We start from the raw sequence: 16,745 nt of genomic DNA, 5'->3' as shown, positions 1-16,745 counted from the left end.
CCACCCAAACCGACCCAAAACCGACTAAAAACACCCCGTGCACGGGAGTGGAGAGAGACGCATTTGAGAGAGCTCAATCAGCTGGTAGAGAGCGCTGATTAGGCTGACATGCGGGTCTGCGTCCTGGCCTGTTCACTGTTCAGCGTGTACTTTTTTTGTTAGTTTTTTTACTTCCTCCAACGAAATGGATACAAGAAAAAAAGACGAAACATTTCTCCCTCTACTGCCCCCACGGTTGACACAAGTTCGCCACGGGTAGTTCATGTGTACGTACGTTTTTAGCGGTTTTTATCCGTCGGGTTGAGTGTTGTCCGTAAGGTTACGGAGACAATCAATTACGTCCGGACGGCCGGAGGAACCGGATTAAATCACTCTCCCCCTCCGTTTCTTGTGTATTCCTGCGGTCCTTATGTACTACTATGCATGGTACTTAACAAAACAGTTCATTTTTAAACATGTGGCTGTCATCAGACTTTGTGGTAAATTCATGTTCAATGTGAAATCAATTCAGAATCAGTGGTGTACATGGCAAAATTCCAGATCAACGTACTGTAACTGTCATTAGACTGGAGTGTAGCTAGCAAAACGTGGTAAAAATACATTAATTATATTTGAAATTTAAAAACAGTACTAGCATTAGTTTGTTTTATAATGATTGACAATTGTTGAGTCAGACAACTCACGTGATTTTATATATATATTATATATTTTAATTATTATAAATTAGATTAATTTAATTTGGGCATCAGTGGCTGGATGCTTGCTGGTTGGAGCAGCAGGTAAATAGCATAATTAGACAGTAGTAGTGCTTTATTGTTTATGTACCAGAATAGCCAATCTACAAGCTCAAAAATGCATTGCGATACATCATACAATGAAGGGATACTATCTCAGTGGATACAACCTAAGGACAATCAAATGCATAATATACTGAAAACAAAGTCTACCACATTAGAATTGTATTTTTGAAAAAAGACACGCATAATAGACACAGCTCCATAGTGTCAGATGATGACTGTTTCCTCTCTGTAGTTGTATCGCAATTGTTATTTAAAAGCAGCCCAGTGTACTAAAGGAGACACAATTAACACAGTGTCAGCCAGCCACACAGTATACATTCAGTTTATAAGTTGAGTATCTTCTTACCACATCCCAGCAGCACTACAAAAATATATATTGATATAATAATTTGGTCATTAAAGTAAAAATCGCTTTGATCGAGTCTTGCACGTGGGCCGTGATGGGATGTTTTTCATGGGGAGTGTTGCTTGCTTCCAGTAAGTCCCTGCATGATGTCCTTGGGTTGTCAAAGATCTCCATTCATTTATCAGTCACCATCAGCCTTATCGGGAGCGAGGGAGGAGGTGGGAGGAGAGAAAAGGAAGTTGTTCCAGAGAGAGGAAGAGGAGAGTGATGGGAGAGGTGTTGCCAACGAAGGCCTCCACGCCCCCCATCCCCCACGGAGAACAGTCTCCCTTGTGCTTTCATTTCCCTCTTTTCCTCCTTTCTTTGAGTTTCTTTCTTCCCAGTTTCCCATTTCATTCTTTCGTTCTTTCTTTCTTCCTTTCTTTCTTTTTTGCTTTCTCTCTTTCTGTCTTTCTTTCTCTCCTTCCTTCTTTTTTCTTTCTTTCGGTCCAAATGCCCCCCCCCCCTCCCCTCCACTCTCTTTTTATCCATTCTTTCTAGTTCTCTTTGAATCTCTGTCTCTACAAACACTGGATGCTCACATCTGTTTTTACTCTCTCACATGCACGCACGCACGCACGCACGCAACACACACACACACACACACACACACACACACACACACACACACACACACACACACACACACACACACACACACACACACACACACACACACACCTCTCTGTTGTTGTACGAATGGAACAGTTGAGTTGAAGCTCCTAATAACATTGTTGCCGTCCATCAAGCATGGCTCACTGTGATCAATAAGCACTTTGAGAGTACTCCACATACCGCACCAAGCTCACCATAGGCCTCTCTGGCCATACTTATCACACTGCTGACCAAGCCCTATTAGACCCAGTGCTGGACATCTATTACAGTACATTTAACAATATGTTTTAGTGCTACGGTGTGTGTGTGCAGCATCAGTGTAATACCTAATGGATCTCGGGCAATCAGCTGTTTTCTTTCCCCATTTCAATTCATCATATTGAAGATTCAAGAAGTACTTAATAAATATGGTGGATGTGCACAATGGCGTTTAATCAGTGTTTTAGTGTTTTGCATCACTGGCATTATTGGCGACAAAAGTAATTGGAACTGAACTGACAGCACAGTTTGTCTTTCTAACACATCATTCAGTCCTATCCTGTTCAATAATGTATGCAGATTATTGTAGCTTCTCATAGTTCAGAAAGCATGCTTGCAAACTGGACATGCTCTCCCCTCCTCTGGTAAATACTATACCACTGAGCAATGCACTTCTTATATCCCCTTAAGTGGAGATGCACCCCAAGTTCCCAACCAGTGCAACAGTGCCTATATTCAGTATGTCTTTGTACAGTACATACTATGTGTACAATCATACAGTCATAACATGCAACGTGTTAAATAATGAGAAAGGTGGGTGAGGAGTGCGATTGCGTGTAGCCACCCACACAGACAGGCAATCATAAAAACATCATAAAGGTTTAAAAGACATAGGCCTACTATCTACATAATATTATAGAATCAAGCCTCGCAATTATCCAATGTGTGTGTGTTGTGTGTATAATGTATACATATTTTGGCTCATGCCATGGTACACACAAAAACTTTGAATTAATAGTATGGTCAGTCAGTTGGTGTTTTTTGCTTGTGAGGCTATCACTTCGTGTAAAAGAATTATGGCAAAAGTCATGTCTGAAGCGTGGGAATTGAATACATATTTTCCTTTAGATGGTGTAGTGGTTAAGATCCCTGCCTGTAGGCCCAGAACTGAATCCTGACGGTCTGCTCCAATTCCTGGCTTATACAAAAACATAATAGCAAGGAGTGTGGGCTGTCCACTTTTTGGAGCTGTGTGAAACACAGGCTCCCTATACGTGGCTGTGTGGGTCTGTGTGTGTGTCTGTCTGTCTGTGTGTCTGTATGTAGCCTGACTTCGGCGCGTAACTAGTGCCGCACCATTTACGCCACTCGCGCAATATATACATCAAAATGTGCGGCTCGGCCGGGAATGGTGTTCTATTACCTTTCGTTCCGATCCGCCTTACCATGCCGACGTAATCGGCAAAAAACGACGCTTAATTGTCCCCATTGACTTATAATGGGACAATGCAAGAAATCACTTTCAAGTATTTTTCTCTCGTAAACCATAGGAGCTACAGTTTCAAACCTCGGAGAGGAGATTCATAATGATTTTAAGAATGAATCGAAAAATAATTACATCACTCGGCCTCATGGTGGCGCTATAACGGCCCACTTTACGTTTTGCCCCGTAACTCTTGAACCGTGGATCGGAAAATTAAAATTCTTTTTTCCCTGGATTCCTTGGGTCAAGACGCATCTCCCCATATAGGCCACGCCCATTTGCGCCAGGATAGATTTCCGCCATCTTGAATTTTCTCCAAAACACACTTTTTGCTCCTTTTCCTACATATTTTCTTCAAATGTCACAAAAATCGGTACACATGATCTACACACACACACACACACACACACACACACACACACACAGCTCCACTTCACACGGGTGTGATTTTTAAAAGAAAAAAAGGTTTGGCTCTATAGTTGAGCTCAGTTTAAAAACAAATCAAAAGACTATTCTAGAGGCCTCGTGCACATAACACAGGGCAGAACAAATTCCTCATGGTTTTCATGTGGTATAAAAACCACAAAAACACATAGCCCAGAACTAATCTGGGTGTTCATTTTTGATGCATAGGTATAGAGGCGTTTAGCTCCTCTGTGCCTGGTTTCTTTCCATCACCAAGGAAATAACTTTACTTGTAATAAATTATAGGGTCAGGGAGACGTGCAAGAAGGTAAACAAACTAAGTTCTTTGACTGTGTCTGGGCAAGAGTAGAGAAAAACAAGTCGGGACATTCATGTTTGGGCAGGTTTTTATGAATGGAAGTTTTCTTTCTCTCTCTCTCTCTCTCTCTCTCTCTCTCTCTCTCTCTTTCTAAACTTTCCCTCTCTCCTTTTTTGTGAATGAAAAACAACTGGAAAATCCAGTATAAAAGCCCGCAGAATTCTTGACGCGGATTGGCCGCGGCGGCGCTAGCTCCGCCCCCTGTTGCTAGGCGCCGTGACTTTCGGCTCGCTGGTTGGCTGACAGGGGGAAACCGAGATTTCATTCATAAGTCGGGCATTCATCAAGACAAAGACGGAGAAACTCGAGCCCCTGAAAGAGGAAATCCACCAATCAAAGTAAGACAGTAGACAGAAAGCGAGAAAAGCAAGTCTTCCTATTTATATACCCAAATCAACACGTTGGACACAGACAGCACTAGTAGCCTACTGGTATTCAAAATGACTCCACAGTAAAGTCGAATTCAATTCCATTTTAACCAAATAAGTGTAGTCATTGTCGCAGCAGCATGTAGCCTATGTAATGGTTTAAACACTTTTCATCTGCGTGAGACGCCGCACACATCTGTTTCTTTTCACGCCATGCCAGTTTCCTTCTTCTCTCGCAGGGCGCCGAGCTCTCGCTCCCCCACACAACTTTTAGTAACGTAGGCTCAAAGTCAACAGAAGTTGCAAATGTCACATCACTGTAGCCTACTGATTTTACTGAACAAATGCCCTACCATTTCATTTGGGGGTTTTACTGCGTGTGGAAACACCTTTTATTTATTTGTATTTAAGAGCACAATCTCTACTATTTTATATAACATTTCAAACGACATTTAATGCTGTCTACATTTAAAATAATTAGGGTACTCGTACTCGTTTTGGAACTGCGATAGTGTGTGTAGCTACAAATGTAAACCAAGACAAGGCTACACTCGGTTACATTTGTTTACACATTCGTCGGAGTTGAATTGAAACGTGAGGATTTTACATTGTTAAATAATGACTACCTAGTAGTAGGCTTACTACCTAACATCTTGTGATGTCCTGGCGAGCCAAAAATCTCTGTGTCTCTCTCTCTCAGACATTTATAGAGGGGGAAAAACACAGCAGATCTGTATACTGTAAAGAGGGCAGCGGCAACCCCGCTGGGTAATCGCTTGCCGTCGCTTCTCCTCGCTGTGTTTTTGTGAATGGGGCTCATTACGCATGCAGCCTCCACGCAGCTCCATTCACAACTAACCTCGTCCCGTCTCTCTCTCCCTGCAGGCTGGCTCGCAACTCAGCCTAAATGACCACAAACGGTTAACGCATGGATTATAAGATGGATGGATATTTGGATCAGCAAGTGCCTTACACTTTAGCAAATGTACGTATGGATGAACTCTTTTCGTTACATTCTTTGCACTAATTTTTTTTAGGACTTTATGGCTACCCTGGGCTTTCTCTTTCGATCGTTTTTCTCCACTGAGTTTTGTTTCAAGCAAGTCATATGCGCGATGGAAACTAATTTTCAATCCGCTGTGAGCTATCGCAAGATCGCCACCGACTGCTGCAGTGACTAAACATAGTAATTATTGCATTTTACAGTGTTTTGTCAATGTTCTGCTTTGGTGTGAGAACCCATCAGTTTGTATGCCAAATGGTCAATGTATCCTAGTTGAGGCGCTGAGAGCGCATTTGTTTTTCCGATGTTGAGATAGCCTACATGCTGTTTAAGTTCATCTTCAGTTTAAATGTAGATGTGTTTTGGCTCTTAAGCATGTAATATGTAAGATCCTTGTGACACGATACATATAAAACATGAAACAATATATTTTTAAAATAATTGATAATATGATATTTAATTATTGTTTACATTGAAATTTGCTGTATTGTTAGTTAATTAATGAATGGATCACTTAGTGTGACAGTATACTACAATAGACATTATCTATATTGGCATTACCTACTGTAAATAACCGACTGGGTGTTTAGGTTTTTCCTCTAACTTCTGTTAAATGTTTTGATATTCTGCAGAAGTCACAAGGAAATGGGCCCCTAAATAGACTGTTGATGGCAGCGAAAAGGAAATACATGGACACAGAATTACCCCCTCAGGAATCAGAAGGTAAAGTACAGTAAGAACTCGGAGGGAGCTGCAATGGCTTCAAGCCCCTTTACGATTATGTGACACAGGCTTACTTTGTAAATATATTATATTTATATATACAGTATATGGGAGCTGTCCCATCTAAGTACTCAGATATTATGGAGATGATATGAGACAAACTATAGACTCAAAGTTGACAACATTGTGACTGGTCTAGTAGTGCGTGAGTAACTTTCCTGAACGCTTTGATGCTACAAGGGATTAATCCTTTTCTTCCTATTTGTCTTTTCAGACCTCTTTCAGGATTTAAGCCAACTCCAAGAGACATGGCTCACAGAAGGTGAGACTTGCCTGCAGGCAGCGTTTACTTTTAATTTGCACGCTTCACTGAGAAATATTGCTCCATTTGTGGATGATAAGGCTGACTTGTGTGGCATGGGAAATGTCAATGTGATGAATTGAGAATAATGTGAGAGAGGATTATATGAAAAATCTGACTATTCTATTCACTGTATAATGACATGTTATGTATTACACACTCACAGTTCTTTCAATAATGTTTTCCACTGCGGAAGCGACCGTGAATGTGTCTTATGTCAAAACCGGGCTAATAACCTGGTTTCCCATTTCCCCATTATTAGTGTGTGCACAGCATTTTAACGTGGTGTTGGAAATTGCCACAGATGTTTGGGTTGTCTTGTTTTCTGTGCAGCATTTCAGAGGAATGCTGGAGGCTAGTCCACTCCTGAGTGTTGCAACCTTCTGGTATAAAGATGACCTTTTCAGTTTAGGAGGGTTGAATTTGCAGTAAAGAGTCTCGTGGGGAGCCAAAACGCTCTGATGCAACACACATGCTCATAAACTTTACAACGGCAAAAGAAAGAAAGCAAAAAAATAAAAATAAATAATAAATAAATTTAGAGTGAACACAGACCACAAGAGTATTAGCTTTTGAGCATGTCCTATTTTGGCCATGTTGGCATGTAGTCTGCATGCCAAGCCTGCAGCCAATGCAAACAAACAGCGTATTTGGCTTGTGTCACTCAAGGCACATAGCGATGAAATGGAGGCCAGTCGGAGGCAATTGTCAGCCTGTAGACTTTATAAGTGCTACGTTGACGTGAGCTCTAATGGAGCAATTATATGTCAGGACGGGACAACAACGCCGTGGCATGAGTCATTAGGCCTGTTTGGTAATGTTTGCTAAACCTTGTGCACAGCGGCAGCAGGAACACAGGCCTGTGTGCTGCAAACGGTAACACGAAAGGATGAGTGCTTTAAAAAGGTTATTTGTTAGCTGGTTGATTTGATGCATTTTTTTATTCACCAATTTCAAGCCGGTGAACCTATTTTGGGCATGTAATTACAGGCAACATCTTTCAAAACAATAGATAAAATTCAAAAGGTAAAATGTTTTTTTTTATTATTATTATATTCTTTTACATTTTCTAAAATAGTGGAAATGGCTGGTCTACAAGCTCACAACGCATCGCAACAGAAAGTGAAGATTTGTAAAGTTATAGATAGGCTTGTGAGTGTGTATATTTTCACTATTCATCTGTGAGCCAAGTAGGACTTAAACTGGAAATTGGCCATTTGGCCATTTTACAGAGTATGGTTACCCATGTTCTGTTGATCTTATTTAGTTTTGGCTGTGGATTTTAGATTTTTTTATTTTTTAGCATGTTGAGTGTAAATATCTCTCTTCTCATGCAGTGAGGAAATCGGTACATGGTGAATGGGTGGTGCCCGCTGTGCTGTTGTTGTGGCCAAAGGGGATTTCTTCATATTCCTAAGCACGAGAAATTGCTTATGTCGCCTTAACTCGTTGCAGCCTTTCAAACAGCGTGTCCTGGCATTGACTTTTGAGTCATGTATAAAGGGAAGTAGGGAAGCCAATAGCAGATGCCCTGAGAGACACTTTGAGGAAGCGGCTATGTGTGTACTGGAGTTGAGCAAGACATTTTAGCCAGGGCCTACACCCTGGCAGGACTGCTGTTTATGGTGCGAGGCAAACAATTCCCGGACTCACACTTCAGGTTCCTCACCTAATTCTCATGCAGCGTCAAAGCAGCAAGTTCATTTCACACCAGTGTTTCGCAGACAAAGATAAAGCCAATGGCCAATAAAACAGGCAACAATGGGAGACGCTTCAAAGTGCCATTGCATTGATGGACATATATTTCTGTTCATGCACTTGGCCACCAAGTCCTGCACAGTGTTGAGATATTAGGCACTGTGCCTCCGTTACAAATTGGGTGGCGGTGGATCAGCGTGAGAGAGACAGAGACAGAATCAGGGGTGGAAGTTGGCAGTGTAACTTTATCAAAGTGTTATTTAACCCTAAGTACCGGCTTGTTTTTCAGCCTCCCCGGCTAAGACCTCTCCTTTCCTGTTGAATTAATTAAAGACCTTATCACGCCTGATTGTGGTTATGAGGGATTCACCAAGATTGTAAAAACGGGGTAGCTGGAGGGGTTTCTTTTTTTTCTTCTTTTTTTTATATACTAAAAGAGAGCGGAAGAGACAGAGAGAGAGAGAGAGAGAGGGGGAGGGAGGGTAGAAAAGTTCTGAATGGTGAGAGTTCAGGAGCTTGTCACATCTTGCCACAGTGGCCTTTAGCTTTATATGACTGAGAGCTCTAGCTCCGCCCAGGATCTCCCATTGAGAAAAAAAAAAGTCATTCAAGGTGCTTGGAAGCACCGAGGGCAACATGCGTCCACACTTGTATAAACGCACTCTCCTTCTTGTGCTGACTTGCATCTCAGAGCCCCTGACAAGGTGTTCCTGGAAGCGACTCTCGTATGGGTGCGCGCACACACTCACACACAGACACACACAGATGCACAACGGCAGTATACAATCATGTGCTTGTGCATACACACAGCACAAGCATGCATATGCATACACATACTCAAGCTTGCGTGTGCATACAGGCCACAAAGACACACACAAAAGAGCACAAACACACTAGGGGAGGGCGATATGGTGATAATTATCGTTGAGACGATACAATGTGTCCACGATATGCCTTTTCAGAGGTATCGTATATATTGTGATACAATTGAGGGAGCCTTGTAAGAGATCCTGTTTAATCGTTAATACAGAGATTCATTGCAGAATTCAATTTAAACCTGCATTTTGGTCTAAATCAGTAGTTCTCAAAATGTAAAATGTCAAGGTCTCCATTTAACTTTACGCGTCCATTTGGTTTCATTTGTATACTGTCAGAGTTACATACTTGTAAAGTTCAATTTAGACCTCCCAAAAGGAACCCAGAGAGTCTAGTTTTTGTCAAGTAACTTGAAAAATATCCATAAAAACCAACTTGAAAAAAGAATCGTGATAAAATCGTGTATCCTGATACAGCTTGGGAAAATATCGTGATATTGTATTTTTCCATCGCCCACCCCTAACACACACACACTAAAGCCATGTACAACAGGAACACACACAGACACCCACACGCACACTTCCTAAGAATCAGGGTCTTGATCTTGTCTGTGAGCCAGTTGCTCTGACGTTCAGACATCCTTAATGTTTTTTTTCCTTTTTTTTTTCTGAGCGTTGTCCAGTGTATTCCATTTTAGACATGTTGAAACCAGCGGGAAATGATTTATAGTTTGATCTGTTGGACTAAATATTGGCCTCTGGTCTGTCTCATAAAACAGCTTTATTCTTCTCCTCGGGGGCAAGAGGCTGAAAAGTTAAAGCGGGGGTAATAGTATTACCGTATAGCAAGCCACAGAACGTGGCATTATACAAGAAATCAATGTCATTTATCTGAACATGCTCCAAAACGCTATCATCCGGTTTCCTCTGCACAGGAAGCAGGGGCAGGGCTACAAGCAAGAAAGTGGATTTGAATTTCTTATTTCCTCTTTTTTTTTTCTTGGTGTCCTTAACCAGCCTCTCTCTCTCTCTCTCTGTTGGTCTCCATCTCTGTGTTTTGGTTTCCATGCTGGCGTTTTCATGGTGCGGAACCCATAAGTGGACGTAGTGTGACTGAGAGAGAAGAGGCTGCTGAGGTTGATGATTGGTTCGTCTGGGCTCCGTTCTTTTGCTCGCTTGGGTGAGGTCACAGTCCCAGAACATGGCAGAGTGTGGTTACTGTGGACTCTGAACCTACCACTTTTAGAGAAATACTGAAGTAACGGCAACTCCTTGCAGGAAGCTGCGTTTGGTCAATCCTTAAGATTTGAGAGCGAGTGTCGTTGGTGTCACGTGGTCCCGTGTAGTGAGCCAAAGATGCTGAGGGGTTTATGATTGCCCGCAGTGTGGTGCCATTTTATTTTTGTTAGCCATCATGGTCCCGATTGGGTTCGTGATATTTAATGATAGCCATCAACTTTTCCCTACCAGTTAGCTTGCACCATGACGTAAGTGCGAGGCCCGAGCAATGGAAACACTTTAGAAAACCCAGAAAGCCTTGTGGACTTGGACCGATGCCAGATTAGAAGTTTGCTGGCCCTGGCTCCGCTCTAGGTTTGGGGGTAGGCCATTAAGCCCAGGACAACGGATCGAATGCCAGTGCGCTCATGGCTCAGCGGGTGAATTTGACCTTTTCACCCCTATTTGGGCATTTGGCGGTCGGATGATGGGGACTTTTCTGACCTGTTTGTGCGAGTCAAAATCCAAAGCTCCAAATGCACAATTGTGAATGGGTTGGTATTCCTACAATTAGGGCCACACAATAGCGTCTGTCTAGCTCCACTGCACCTGGGCTTGGCATCACTGACTGCACTAATTCAGTTAGGCTCTAAATGAGCCTCATTATGAGAGAACACGTAATCAGGAACATTGATACTTGAAACTGTATCCCTGCAGAAAACCAACTGGGTAACAGTATCCCAGTGCCAAATAACACGGTGCACGTACTATATCTACGTATTGACTTATCTATTTTTGAGAATCAGTATTTACTGTAAGCTCGCTGTATATTGTTTCTGAGGACTATATGCATTGTGCGACAGCAAACGCTTATATAACGCATTGTAACGGATACAGGGTGATATATGAACTGTAGCTCGCTACATTTACTCCTTGGCTGGAGAAGTACGCCGATCTTTCCGACATGATTAAGTACTGCCGCAGAAAACACGTCATTAATTCACCAGAGATAATGGCCGGGGTGACAAAAGTTCTAAGTAGCTTTAACCTCAACTTGCCCTCTCAGTTCATCCACACTTCCCCTCTTTTCTTTGGTCTCTTTGGTTTCCTTGCCTCTCTATAAACACTTCTAGTTTGACCTCCAGAGTGACTCCGAGCACCTCTCAAAGCAGATGACAAACTCCAGAGGGCTTTCTGGCCCCAGAAAATGTCCCCAATCAACCTCAGACGGATAGGGAAAGAGGGGAGAGATGTGACATCCATAGAGCTACTTGGTCATACCACATTGACAGATCCTTGATTGTTTAGCTTGAAAAGCCTGTTTGGTCTGTCTGGGTTAAAAATAATTAACCAAATGAACCATGGCGTAGCCTCTACAGGGCATGTCATAATATGCAATCATTCTGTGTAAATAGCAGATCGTCTATTTTCATCGATGACATTTGGTGTAGAGGGAAAAATGAGGTAGCCAAGGATAGACCTCTGCGGGACCCCGGTTAACAAAGTGTACAGCAGGCCAGTTCCTTTTAGTTTTTGCCAAACTTACCAAGGTTAAAGTGAGTTTCGTGATGTGTCTATGGTTTGGGTAGAATGGGATGCCGTAAAATTGTTAGTGTTAAAATAACCCTGAGACTCTCAGCGTTGGATCAACTGTGACACTTACAGGCCAATTTACACTGTAGTTAAATTAACACTGAGGATTTTACAGTGTAGTGACTATCTGCCGTGGGGTCCATTATTAAGCGGATGGTGAAAAGATAGCTTTGCCTCCCTATTGATCTGCCATCAGCTTGGTTCAATAGGTAGTCTGTGTGAGTGACAGTAACTCTGGCTCCACTATAAGTGCTGCTCTTAGAGTCTTAAATCACCCGTGGCTTTCATAGTGATGCGTCAACTTGAATCATCGGTCACGAACGATGCTCAACGACAATGGTCTCACAAACCAGTATTTACTTTTCTGCTCATGATGGAGAACGCCAGACATTTTAAAACTCTTAATACCGATATTGTAAATACTGATGAGCAACGAAGGTTACGTCACACTTTTATGGTCTAATCATGGCATACGTGTGGCTTTTCGTGCTGAAATCTCATACAAAGGCCAATGCCTTTGTATGAGAGAAAACGTAAAATGCCATGAAAGCAGGCCAGCAGGTGAACCACTTTTCAACCTGACATCCTATAGGCAAAAACTTTAAAAGTGAATAAAATAATAATAATAATCAATAAATACTGTGGAGATATTCAAGTTAACAATATGGCACACACACAGAGACATGTGAGTAAATTGGCAATTTTTGTGCCTATCTTTGCCATGCAACAGTACACCATAATACGACAAACTGGTTAGTCGGATTATGGTAAGCAGTCATCACTGAGGATGTTCGGGAGATCCTCTCAACCTAACTACGGTGTATTGATCACAGAGAAGTGCTGGCACACGGTAAAAGTTGGGTGGAGGAGGTGGAGGTCACTTGGTTGCTCGGAGGTTTAGCCTCACTGTGGCTCGTGTTTCAAGCCCAAGAAAGAGAGCGAGCGAGAGAGTTTGTTCTATCACTCAACAACTCCTATCCTAACAGTCTTCTGTTTTTTCCTCTAATTTCAGCTCAGGTCCCTGACAGTGACGAGCAGTTTGTTCCTGATTTCCACTCCGAGAACTGTAAGTACAAGACTCTCAGAAAAGTGCGTGGTTCATGTGGGTCTTTTAAGCGAGTTTAGCTTACACCTGCGTGAAGCCGGATGTGTGAACACACAGCTCACACCGCAGTTTGGTCTCGCCGAACTATGAGTTATGGTCAGAAAAACTGTATTTGGTCCTTCTGCTGTCTGGCGTGAAGCCATTATGTGTGCTTGTCTGTGTGTTGTGTTGTGTATCTGTGGGTGTGTGGTGTACTTATGATAAAGTGAGAGTGAAACCAGCGGTACAGGGTCAGGTTTGTGTTGTGGATTTTGCCAGAGGCTAGGGTGAGGATACTGTAACTGGGTGGTGATGTTACAGTAATGTCCTTTTTGGAGAACAAAGCGTTGCTGAGACATGGGGCACTAATGACCCAGTGGTCCTGAAATGAATTTGGATGCCAGCATTGTGAGCCACCGTCGCCCATTTGCATGGCTTTGAAAAGCTGAATGGGTTCGGCACAGGAAACCAGTATAAGATCATTCAAGGGGCCAGGTACAAACATCGGCCTTTGTGCTCGTCGGAAGGTGTAAAAATGGGAAAGCAAATTCCAGGGCCGCACGGACTGGAGTGGCTGCTATTTGAATGGTTTTCCCTTTTTCGTTGCATGTCCAAACAATAGCAATTCAGGATCTGTGTGTGGGTGTGTGTGTGTGTGTGTGTGTGTGTTGCTGTACACCACACTGCTGCTAACACTTGGTTTTCCGTTCTTGGTAACACTGCTGACGTCAGTATATTTGACCACTTTCAACCTGCCGCCCCTATTTTGGGCACATTTTTAAAAAAAAAACATTAAAAAAAACATCGACACACAATTTCAAATCTCAAACATTTCAGATCTACACGCTCGCAAGCTTGTGATATTTTTGAATCGGATATTTTTTAGAATGGGGCTTAAGTTGTCAACATTGCCATTCGTGATTGATTTGAAATGAAACGTAAATAACCCTTTAGATTCTAATCCCAAAAGTGTAGGTGACAGCTACCTGTCAACCTCCGTCAATGCCACTTCCTCCAGGCCGAGCCCCATACAGTTTTTGTGTGTAAACACTGTGGGGTTTAACCGTCCCCAAGTCACAACTGGCGAACCCCTCGTGACACATGCCCTGTAGAAACATTGTCCCTTCTGTCGGCCAACAATGGGCAGGAGGAAGCGGAGATGAACCCTGGGGCACACGGAGGTCATGTCTACTTAACCCCCGCGGCCCCGCTGTCCAATCAGCTGTCAGGGTCCCCGCTCGCGGACGACGGTATGATCCGCAGGGTCAGGGGGCCAGAGGTTTGACGGGCAGCTCACTTATAAGCAGCAGAGACGGTTCTGCGCTGACAGACAGTGCCCCCGCTGTTCGCAGTCAATGGGCCCACAGAGCGCAGTTGGTGCATCTCTATTCAGCTCGGCTTGATGGGAAAGCGAGGCTGACAAGCTGACAAAAATATATTCATCTGCGCATTTGTGGTACGCCCCTGCGACGGATCTGTCAAAGCCGACAGTGTTGGCTGTATAGAAAAAAAGGGCTTAAATGATTTTTTTTCCCATGCCAAGGTTCCATTGACGGTCCTGGGTACATAGTGTCGCTCTCTCTCCCGCCTCCCCCCCCCCAAAAAAAAAAGAAAACAAAAAAACAAACTATGCAGGTGAGTCATTTGTTTTGGAAACTCTTGTCACGGTAAAAAAAAAAAAGACAAGCCCAGAACAAAGCTCCTAATCCCGGCTGACCGAAATATAATTGAAGGCTTGAATTGAAAAGGCGCCGTGGTAAAATTAAACATTGTTGTTGAGTCAGGTAGTTACCTGCATGGGCGTGGTGGAGTCAACAAAGGGAGGGAAAAAGTAATGCCTGATTTATTACAACTGGTTGCGTGCTGGTTTCGTGCACTGAAAATAGAAGATCTAAAGTTCACAACGCTTTGCGATGCAAGGCGCTTGCTTGTACATCGGCAAAACAACAACACAGAGAGAGCTGTGACAATGACGGTGAGATGAGAAAACGTTTGGGACGTATCGGAATGCTAGATCAAGAAATAAGATAAAGGAGAGGGGGGCATGGGGGGTTTGAGAGCAGGGATTGTGCAATACCTGCAACATCTGCTAAATCTATCTGATGTCGTCCATTCTCCCCTCACTTAATGGCTAACAAGCGTTGCTCTGTCCGTGCGCTGCCATTGAGGGAAGGTTACGCAAACACACGTTTTATGTACTTGAATGGCACACGTGTGTGTGTGTGTGTCTGTGTGTGAGTCTCAAATGTAATTGAAGCATTGTTGATAACAGCGTAACATAACTTTCCCCTCAGCGTGCACGATTCAGCCAAAAAAGACAAAAACTGAAGTCACAAAGAAAAGGTTTCATGGTGTGTTTGATATCTACGGACTGACATCAGCTCGGGGGGTGTGCTAGACTCAAGAATCCATTTTGTGTTTCCTGCCCGTGGACAAATAACCATGGGGGGGGATCACGTTCAGCAGAGCGCAAAAACATTCACCCACTTCTAATAATTTGTGAAAAGATATAATCCCACTTATCCACTCTAGGCTTATATACTTAGGCATACAGTGATTGGAGAAAATAGACAATCCACAAGCTCACTGTGTGTTGCATTGTTCATAATCTTTGATACTTTTAGATCTATTATTTGGACATGTTAATCCACCTATGATGAATTGCCAAAGACGGGGGACTCCAGGTTGAAATAGATTAAAAAATCACACCCGTGTGAAGTGGAGCTGTGTGTGTGTGTGTGTGTGTGTGTGTGTGTGTGTGTGTGTGTGTGTGTGTGTGTGTGTGTGTGTGTGTGTGTGTGTGTGTGTGTGTGTGTGTGTGTGTGTGTGTGTGTGTGTGTGTGTGTGTGTGTGTGTGTGTGTGTGTGTGTGTGTGTGTGTGTGTGTGTGTGTGTGGATCATGTGTACCGATTTTTGTGACATTTGAAGAAAATATCTAGGAAAAGGAGCAAAAAGTGTGTTTTGGAGAAAATTCAAGATGGCGGAAAATCTATCATGGCGCAAATGGGCGTGGCCTATATGGGGAGATGCGTCATGACCCAAGGAATCCAGGGAAAAAATATTTTTAATTTTCCGACCTACGGTTCAAGAGTTACAGGCCAAAACGTAAAGTGGGGTGTTATGGCGCCACCATGCGGCCAAATGACACAAGTATTTTTTATTTAATCCTTGAAATCATTATGAACCTCCTCTCCAAGTCTTGAAACTCTAGCCCCTGTGGTTTGCGAGAGACAAATAATTGAATGTGAGTTTTTGCAATTCCCATTATAAGTCAATGGGGAAAATTAATTCACTAATAAATTAATATCAATTAAACTATAGAACCTTTCTCTTAGAAAAGTAATAGCCCACGATTCCCGAGTAAGCCGGTCGATTTGACATATGGCGCTAGTGTGTGGTGGCAAAATTGTGGGACTAGTGGCGTGCCGAAGTTTAGGAAGTTCAGGCTACATACAGACAGACACACACACACACACACAGACAGACCCACACAGCCACGTATAGGGAGCCTGTGCTTCACACAGCTCCAAAAACGTACATGCGGCAGCATTGTCTGCGCTGTCCGCCTGAGTTTAAAGAGCTCAGTGCGAGAGTCGCCCCGGAGAGGACGGCCCTCTTTGTCCAAGTATGTTGTTTACACTCGGCAGAGATGTGACCCATTCATAAATTTTCTCCTCGGCGTAGAAGAGGAAGTGTGCCTCAACCTCCCTCCTGCCCCCCCCCCTCCCCCTGCCCCCACCTCCTCCTCCTCCTTTGCTCTCCTTCAATCCCATTCATAAAAAAAGCCCTACAGTACTACAGACCTCCCCCTGCCCCCCCCCCCCACTCTCTCTCTC

The 16,745-nt window shown here is 43.2% G+C and overlaps 1 protein-coding gene across 1 annotated transcript in view; it reads left to right on the top strand.

Moving 5' to 3' along the window:
- Positions 1 to 5,342: 5,342 nt before the first annotated feature.
- etv4 (ETS variant transcription factor 4) overlaps positions 5,343 to 16,745 on the top strand; it is a gene marked incomplete at its 5' end in the record, with an annotated part of 47,278 nt that continues 35,875 nt past the window's right edge. The window contains 4 exons of the mRNA XM_080748172.1: positions 5,343 to 5,399; positions 6,050 to 6,140; positions 6,415 to 6,462; positions 12,838 to 12,891. Coding sequence (XP_080604298.1) covers positions 5,343 to 5,399; positions 6,050 to 6,140; positions 6,415 to 6,462; positions 12,838 to 12,891 — 250 coding nt within the window. The remainder of the gene's footprint in view (positions 5,400 to 6,049; positions 6,141 to 6,414; positions 6,463 to 12,837; positions 12,892 to 16,745) is intronic.

Source organism: Nannobrachium achirus, assembly GCF_963921795.1.
Source record: "Nannobrachium achirus genome assembly, chromosome: 18".
In the NCBI taxonomy this organism is placed as follows: domain Eukaryota; kingdom Metazoa; phylum Chordata; class Actinopteri; order Myctophiformes; family Myctophidae; genus Nannobrachium; species Nannobrachium achirus.
This window is presented reverse-complemented; position numbering and strand designations above follow the sequence as displayed.